Source organism: Microtus oregoni, unplaced genomic scaffold (genome assembly GCF_018167655.1).
Source record: "Microtus oregoni isolate MIOR12 unplaced genomic scaffold, Mior012 000021F_ref0000039, whole genome shotgun sequence".
NCBI classification, from domain to species: domain Eukaryota; kingdom Metazoa; phylum Chordata; class Mammalia; order Rodentia; family Cricetidae; genus Microtus; species Microtus oregoni.
This window is the reverse complement of record NW_024543080.1, coordinates 21,926,620-21,935,898: the sequence shown is the minus strand read 5'-3', so window position 1 is coordinate 21,935,898 and position 9,279 is coordinate 21,926,620. Positions and strand designations below refer to the sequence as shown.

At 48.6% G+C, this 9,279-nt stretch overlaps 1 protein-coding gene across 1 annotated transcript in view; it reads right to left on the bottom strand.

The window, feature by feature from the left end:
• Positions 1-215: 215 nt before the first annotated feature.
• Lrrc66 (leucine rich repeat containing 66) overlaps positions 216-9,279 on the bottom strand; it is a 38,236-nt gene continuing 29,172 nt past the window's right edge. The window contains 4 exon segments of the mRNA XM_041671233.1: positions 216-810; positions 812-964; positions 966-2,487; positions 3,587-3,776. Coding sequence (XP_041527167.1) covers positions 717-810; positions 812-964; positions 966-2,487; positions 3,587-3,776 — 1,959 coding nt within the window. The 3' untranslated portion in view covers positions 216-716.

Sequence of the window (9,279 nt, the reverse complement as noted above, 5' to 3'; positions counted from 1 at the left end):
CCTGGGCCTCTGTGAGAGCGACTGAGAAGCTAGAACCCTGAGGACCAGCAGTGATGCCATGAGGTGGACAGGGAGACTCTTGGTGTCTTCCCTCCAAACTTCATCTCTTTTCGTCTTCTATGCAAACCCTAATTCAATGAAAATTGTCTAGCCCCGGTCCAGACTGCCTGCCAACTGTCTCCCCACACAGACAGCCAGGAGCTCAGACGGCGCTCCTGTTTAACATCTGCGCAGATGCAGGAAATAAGAGACATCAAGAGTAAGACAACTGTGAATGAATTTACTGGGTTGACACCGTGATAATGGTGACTCAAAAAGTGACTTTGGGAAAGCACACTTGTGAAGGAAAACGATGACTTTCAGGTTCCAGGATGATCCATGTGGATCCGGGCAACTGCAGTTGGGGGATGTGAGCCAGAGTCTGAGTGGGGACTAGGCCTTGTCATGAGGATCTGGCAGCTGTCTCAAGCTGATTGTTGGAGCAATAGGGCTCGCATTTGCCAGAACACTCTGTTACCCATCCTGAAAAACCCTGGTGTTTCCTGTCTCTATCTCCTGAGAGCTGGAAGGACGGTGCGGGCCACTGTGCCCAGTTTGTACAGTGCAGGGGATTGAATCCAGGACTTCGTGCATGGTGAGTCCTGGATTCTACACTCCACCAACAGAGCTTTATCCCCAGGTCATAAAAGGGGGCTGTTTACCAATGCTTACTTCTCTTAGGTGGCAGGCTCCTCGGGAGCTGAGGGATCTCCAGCAGACTGTGGTGGTGATGGTGAAGGACCCGCGTTTGGGAATTCCAGGTCTCTAAGGCCAGTCTACTGCCTCCAACTGGGGTCCTATGTCACCATCACATACAAAGATGTCCGGGGTCTCCTGGTGTGATAGCTTCTGACCCAGGGGTTGGGTCAAAGTTGCTATATTCTCAGGGAGAATGGAGTTCGAATCTCTTCCCAGGTCCATCTCACACAAACGAGTCTGGAGCAGAAATGAAGAGGTTTCCAAAGAGAGCGTCCTGGATTTCATACATCTCCAGAATCATCTGTGGGGTGATGTCCTTATCACTTTCTGCTGATGTCATATCATCCTGATAGTCTCCCAAGTTCCTGCTAGGCAGGGGCTGACTGGCCCCCACATTCTCCACAGAAGCCTGTCCTTCAGACAAACTTCTTGGGTTCTCAGAATCCTCAGAACTAAGGGTAAACAAGGAGCCCTCGTCAGAGTCAGAATCGTAATTGGCCACCAAGTCATAAGGAGAGTCAAAAGGGGCATCTCTTGGCTCAGGCTCCTCGGTGGTAGGTGTGGCATGAGGGTCACTGGTCCATCTCGGCACAAGGGAGGGCGGGTCTACATCTCTTGGGTTATGGTGTAGGACCTCATCATAGACATCGGAAACCCTTTCCTCAGCATCGGCTTTCTGGAAGCTTGGCTCCCATGTGGCCATCCCCCTAACGAAATTGCTCGCCTGTCTTTCCTCGGAAGACTCCATCGGTGAGCCCATAGCTCCCAAAGGTTCAGGGCACCCCCTTTCCTTACTCTCCCCAGAGCCCTGTGTATTTGTAGGTGCTAGAGTTTTGGAGACGGGAGCCACAACATTTCTTGACTGTGACAGGCACAATTCATCCCATTCACCATCGGTGGAGCCGGGGATAACTTCCAGAGAGCTAGAAATGGAAGACCTATCTGTCACATCCTCGTAGAGAGAAGATTCCTGGTCCACCACCGTGTCATAATGTAATTCTTCATAGTGATCCTGCGCCGCTGAAATCAGCTCGTGAATACCAGCCTTTGGAAGTCCATAGAGAGCAGAGTGGGCTACACGGCCACACGGAAGCCCATTGCCATCTCTGCTTCTTGCCCCAGTGTTGTCCTCGAGTTGCACCGGGTTCTGTTGATGACTGAGATCCATTCTGCCACTCCCCGGTACCCTTTCTGGCATGACAATATCATATGGCATTGGCTCTGTTGCCCACGAAGGGTTCTCGCTCTCATAAAGCTTTAGCTGGTGCGATGCTTGGCATGGTTCTGTCCCTTGGTGCTGTTCAGGTAGGGAAATTTCAACTTCATCATAGAAGCCCTCATTTGAATAGGCATCTCCTGAGCCAGACTTTTTGTTCAGGCAGCATTTTAAACACAGTCTGTCAATCTCAGGCCTCATGAAGGCACCCAGGCAGAAAGCCACCACGAATGTGATGCACACCGACAGGCAGATGGCCAGGACGAGGTTTGGAGAATCGTCGTCCTTCCTGTCAGTGACATCATCATCCCCAGAGTCTCTGAGTCCTGTGGGGGGCTGTGGCTGTGTCTCCTTGAGGCCATCGTAGCCCACCTGGGCTGCCTGCTCCAGAGTGGAAAGGTGAACATCCACTCTTTCCTGGGGCTTCTCTGCTTTGCTCTGCATGAGGCTTTTCGTGTCACTCGGAGTAGCAGGAAGGTGTGTTTCCCTGGAAATTCTGATCTGAGGGGTCTCCAAATATGGTTTCTCATTTTCTGCAAGAGGGAAATGGAAAAACACACTGATCAGATGTTGGAATAAGACACCAGGTTTCAGAGAGTCTGTGAACACTCAAACTTTAGCTAGCTAGGTTTTCAAGCATGTATCAGGTAACAGGTAATTTTCATGTATTCATTCACGTGTTTATTCCTGTTCATTGCCCACAGTGGCTCTGTGAGACATGGGCCTGTTTCTCATAGGTCCAGAGGTTGGTTATGTCCTGCCCAACGACTACCCACAAGTAAAGCAACCAGATGGGAGAGCTGACACAAGGCTTCTCCTTCCTCCAAACCCTCAGCTACTTTGCATTTGCTAGAACATTCTATAAACCCTCTATGGTATCTGCTTCTGACCTACTTGTTGTAGGTTGAAATACTAGTTCCTTACCATTCTCCAGTTTAGCTAAGCAGTAAAACCCCCACTTTCTTCTTCTGCCTTATACACTCAGAATGCCAGTCCTGGCTTATGACTTCCTTCTGCTCTTCATGGATATCTTCTACACTCAGTAGCCATGGCCATGACACCGCTTTAATGGCAAGCCCAAAGCAGTCAGATTCCAGGCCGTTTGGTCCTGAATCTCGTTTTCAGGCTAGTGAGGATAGCAGGGGGATTAAAACCTGCCCAGATTGTCCCGCCTCACTGGTGTCATCTGTTGGTGGGGAGGGACGAGGATCACATCAAAGGGAAGGGACGAGGATCACATCAAATGAAACTTTACTTTTGAAATCCGTGTGCTTGTCTTCTGAACTCAGAGAGTCACATTTTAGAAGTTAGTAAGCATTTAGAATGATGCTAAAAACCCCTTCTTTAATCAATCATTAAGAATTGGGGTGAACTTTGTGACATTTTGGGGGCTTCCAGGCAAAATTCTTCTCTAGCTAAAGAACTGTTTCATTTCAATGTTTCTTTGATCACGTGAAAAGAAACTGTCAGAAGCCAAGGAAAAGGGTTTTAAGTGTTAGGACTGTCCTTTGCCGCAGCCCAAGGCTGAATGGGGTGGGGACCAGCATCCCTGTCTTTTGAGAGACTGTCGCTCCTTTTAAGGAGGTTGCCTTCTTATATGCTTTTCCAGGCCAAATGACGCCACCCACTCACCCACAGCCGTGTTGCAGATGGCATCCCACATCTCCCTCCAGGATGCAGAGGTGACATTCTGAAGGCTGGCACTGCTATCGTTACACCGCCACTGGTTATCAGCCAAGTCAAGTTCCAGGTGGGGTAATTCCAGAGCAATGGTCACAATGGGTGCCAGGGCGGTCAGGGCGTTGCTTCTGAGGTCTACCACCTGCTCCAACAGAAGCAAATGTGGGTCAGGCTGTGCACAAAGACAGTGAGGGGAAAAGCTACAAGGAGTTAACACAGAGATATTTCTAGCTCTACAAAAGCAATGCAAGTTCAAGCCTGGCATGAAAGTCAGCGAACACTGGGTTTAAATCCCTGCCCTGCCCACAAAGCCTCTGCGTCTCGGCAACTGTTTGCTTTTTGTGAGACCACCGCCCAGCATCGTCCATGGGTTAGATGCTTTCCGTGAGACCACCACCCAGCGTTGTCCATGGGTTAGATGCTTTCCATGAGACCACCACCCAGCGTCGTCCATGGGTTAGATGCTTTCCGTGAGACCACCACCCAGCATCGTCCATGGGTTAGATGCAACTTGCAAAAGCCTTTTCGACGTCCAAGCATTTCATCTTTATTTACCATATAACCTACTGTAAACCCTAGACTCACGTGCTATCATTGCTCAGAACTGGATCCAGGTCATGAATTTCTCAAAATATCATCATCTTGGAAATAGCAAAGGATGTGAACCATGAGACCACGAGACACAGGAGAATTGTGTGTGGTTAAATCTCTGAGAGTAGCACACGGTTCTTTGTGCATTTGTGGCTGTTCAGAACCTGAAAGATGACTCGCCTCTCCTGCACACTTAGAAATGCAGAGCTGGGCAGGGGGAGTGTTCCCCGTTAATCCCAGCACCCGTGTGGAGGCCCAAAAATGTGAGCCTATTTCCACCTTGTCTGCAGGTCAGAGATCTGAGGTTGTTCAAAGTTGTTGACTACAAGGGTGGCTACACACCCTGACCTAGGGTGTGGTTAGTTGGTCTTTTACATTAAGATGCCCCATACAGGTAGATCCACTCCACCCTGACCGATGGTCAGAATATTCAAGCCTAGTTCTGCTCTTTCTTTGAGATAGAAGGTTTGACCTAGGGAGCGGCTGCCTTCAGGAGACTTGGTCTAGGGTGGGTTCACTGCCTAAACAACAGAATGCTATTGACTTGATGTCACAAAGTATTGAAGCAAACAACTGTTCTGGTTGTCCTTTGTATCATGTTAAAGCAGTCTTCTGTCTTCTTCCCCTGTGGTATTGGTAGAAAGTGTATGGAAAATTAAACATGGGAATTTCAGTATTTACTGGAACTCCCTCCTGGTACTATCCTATGTTTTTTGTTTTATTATTTTCACTTGCGTCTTGGTACCCTTTGCTAACTTTTCTCATCCCCAATCCCCTACGCTGGTAAAGTGGTCCACTTGTCAAAGCATGGTCCCTGACACACCTGGGAGGCAGAGGCAGGTGGATCTCTGTAAATTTGAGGCCAGCCTGGTCTACAGAGCAAGTTCCAGGACAGTCAGAACTACCGCAAAACCCTGTCTTGAACATCCACACCCCCTCTCCACCTAAAAGAGAAATGTATGGAGAACCAGGGGATAGAAATCACTCAGCTGCTCAAGTGACAGGCCAGGGTGTGCTAGAGCCGGGCACGGCAATGCACGATCCAGCAGGGGAAGTTATGTTAGGTACGGCTCTGGCTACAGCGTTGCCCACCAGATATTCTGCTGAGCCTCTGTATATGTTTTCTCAGATTCCCCCAGCATCTTCCGCAGCTCCCCTTCACACAGTGTATCCCATACAGAATGTCCTTGGTACAGGGGTCTGGATTAGAATGGGCACTCAGGAATAATGGAAACCGTAAATCAGATGTGGTGGTGCTCTGCAGTCCCAGCGCTTAGGAGGTAGAAACAGGAGGACAGAAGAGACCAGTCAGACAGAATACTGAGTTTGAGACCATCCCAAGCTACACAAGACTCGGTCCCAGACAATGGGGACAACTGTAAATGGAGATGCTGAAGAATTAAATGACAGAGTTGCAATGCTTTCTGGCCTCCTGGCTGTGTGTCTTCACTTCAAAACACACCCTCTCTGAGCTACCACATTAGTGTGAAGGAGACATTTGGAGAACATAGGTGTTAACAACAGAACTGGAAACCGGAAAACAGAAAACGCCAACCTTGTTTTAACTAAAGAGGACATGGGAAAAAACTAGGAAGGACAACATTTTCTCTCCAGTCCCCAAGAACGGTCCAATTTTCACTATGTAATCCAGGCTGGCCTCGAACTCATGGCAACCTTCTTCGCTCAGCTCCTTGATCAAGGCCAATTTCTAAATAAACATATTACATTATACAAATCCCTAAAATGAGGTAAGTCTAACAACCAAAAAAAAAAAAAAAACTTCACCACAGAATCACTAGAAATAGAATCGAGTTTTTCATGAACTGAATGACCGTTGTTCTCCTGTGTAGAGCCTCTAAGCAGTCCTGACTCTCAGGAAAGGCTCCTGGAACCAGCAAGCAGGAGGCCTGGATAAGGAGGGAAAGCATTTTACTTGGGCTTGGTGTGGTCCAGGGACAGAACCTTTCCCCCACTGGTGCCTGTTCTCAGCGTCACACTGAGTTAATGTCACATTTTTTGAGTAGCTATTTTCTTTCTGGTGTATTACATCCTAGCACTTTTTAAATTAAAAATCATAGGACTAAAAGTCAGTCTGGAGAAAAGAAAATGGATGGAATAATTCAGGAAGAATACTTTCTGAGAAAAGATGGAAACAGAATTGTTACTTAGCCCCATTCTATGGCGTTTGAAAAGTGCATATATTCCGGGATGGCCGGAAGACAGGCAGAGTGTTGCTGCACAAATCATTGTATCTAAGAAGAAGGAGAGAAGATTAAGAAAATAAAAGCTAATCTGGACTGTCAGTGAAACTTACTTCATCCTGTTTAAGTATGCTGATTGATTTATGCTTAAAAAAAAAATCGATCTGGCTTCCGGGAAGGTGCCCCCACGGGAAGAGAAACAGCAGTGTGAATGTGAAATCCATCTTCCGGAGGGAAAAAGCCAACCATCGCGATGCCGAACATCTTCATCATGGTCACAGCCAGTGTTTGGAGTTATTGCCAACCACACAGAAGGGGATGCTGAGCAGGGACCTCTGAGTATTCCCAGTTCTGATCAGTCGGGGACTATGGCTGTATACCAAACATGCTCAGAGCTGATTTATAGCTTGCCTTTGCTAATTTTTTTTTAAACCTCAAACTTCAAAGACTCCTCAAGTACAATAAAATGCACAGGAGAGCAACACGCATGACAAATTCCGCACACAGATGTACCCGCAACCAGTGCACACTGGTTAAGGCTCCTTCACAATCTGCTGATCTCTCGCCAGCAAAGTGGAGAGCGCGTCATGTGAAGTGGACTCTTCTGCTCTAGTTACATGGCAGACAGACTCCAGAGTGGTCCCCCACTATCCTACCTTTTGGTATTCAGGCCCTTAAACCATCGCTTCTCTCCAGTGCAGGCAGGACAGGCGATTTGGTTTCTATCCAAGTGACTCTGCCAGCCACAGCAATGGGATTGCTGCTTTCTGATGACATTCCATGAAACTGAACACTTTTCTTATGCAGAGTAGTGAATACCAGAGGGACTGCTACCTCTCGAGCAAGATGCCACATCATGACTAGCCTGGTGGAGAAGGCTTCAGGGCAGCAACCTGAGGGTAGGCTTAAATCAACAGTGGAAAAGAGCTCAGGTCCAACAGCCCAATCAGGAAGCAACTCCTGCCTGCCCGGCTGAGGTGTCTGTTCTCTACAGTGGGGCTTTCAGGTGAGACTCCAGTCAGGGCAGCAGTGCAGTCTCTTGAGTGACCATGAGGTAGAGGGCCCAGCTAAGGCATGTCGAAATCCCTGCCCCACAGACATTGTGAGGCGATAGATACATGGTTTTAAGCTAAATAGCTGTGGTAAGTCATGGTATAGCAATAGACCACTGACTCGGTCCCTTGGGAGCATTGCCCATTGTGGACACCACTGTTTATTCATAGGTGCTTAAAATGCCCTCAGCTTAGCACTGGGAAACAGTCAGGCATGGTATGTGCAATGATTTCAGCCACAATAAGGCGATACTTCCGGGTTCTAGGGGTCATGCAGGTACAGACAAGCCCTCAGGCAGAAGTGCCTAATGGCCCCTGGGGATATTAAAGGGCCCTGCATGACCCACGTGTGGCATGGATTACATCATCTACATATGACTCTGCTAAGCCCTTGCGCACATATGTGAGCCCGTCATCTGCCTATGATGTAGCCATGTTAACCCCCTGTGTGCATGTGCTAGGCAGCTTTTAAAAGCTGGATGCGCCATCTTCCTCTCTCTCTCTCTCTCTCTTTCTGCACACTGACGTCCCCAGGCCTGTGCACGCCTCCTCTAATAAACTCCTAAGCGGGTTTGTTGCGTGTTCCACATTTCCTTCTCACTCACGCCAGGTGATTTCATTGGTGCCATGAGACTCGGGAGGCTCTCCTGCCCCAAGCCCCTCTCCTGGGGTCAGGATACGGAACCGGGTATTTTTTTTACAACAACCACGTGCTCCATCTGCCTGAGCGTAATTTCTATGCACACCACTAGCTTCAATTGTTGAGTATCCCCCATCTGGTCAACTTAACCGTTTCTCTGAACCCAAGGAATTGACTGTTGAGCTCCCAGAAATCTGGTGTTCCTAGAAATGGGGGACAGGGGACAGCCACCAACCATGGTCTTTATGGCTACGGTTGAGCCCTTCACTGACATTCATCTCTAGATTGCTTCCCTTGCTAAAATCATGTTTGGACTACCTGGGGTCAGCCCTTCCATGACTGGGGGCCCAGGGTTCCTCAGAGTTTTCTTTTTTTTCTTTTTCCTTTCTTATCCCCCCCCCCCCACACACACACACCATGAAATGTCACTTGAAGCAACCTCTGGCCTCTCTGGCTTCCGAGTCACTCTGGCCAGATCCAGCCAGGCTTTAGCACCCCGCCTGTATGAAGAGAACGCATTCCTACAGGCCCTACAGTGTTCACTGCCAATTTACACCCCTACCTATAGAGGAGAGACGTCTTCCTATGGGCCTTGTGGTGTCACCAATTTCGGGGGTTTTCACAGTTTCAACTACGGGTAGCAAGCCTTCCAAGTCATCAATCCATCCCCCCCCCCCACCCCAGGATGCCTTTTAGAGGCCCTAAAACCCCAGGCCTTAATGTCCTACTTACAGATTCCCACACTTGTCCATCTTTGTTCAAAAATTGGCCTCGTTACAATTTAGATAACAATCTAAAGTGGCCGCTTAACGGCACCTTTGATCCTAATATTTAACGGGAGCTTTCTAACTACTGTCAGTGCACAGGCAAGTGGAAGGACTTTCCTTATATCTAAGCCTTTCACTATCTAAGCTCTAAGCCTCAGCCCTCTGTCCTTGCAAGTTGTTTACCTGCTCACCTGTTCCTGGCTATGCCATCTGTACTGGAAGAACCCTCCACTTCCACGCTGGACCCAGCTAACAAACCCCTGCCTTTTTGACCTCAGCGGGCAGCTACCCCTGTTCCTTCAATTCCTACCCCCGTTCCTTCAGCCCCTACCCCCATTCCTTCAGCTACTCCTCTGGACCCCACTAAGAAGTCCACACTTCCCCACCTCAGCAG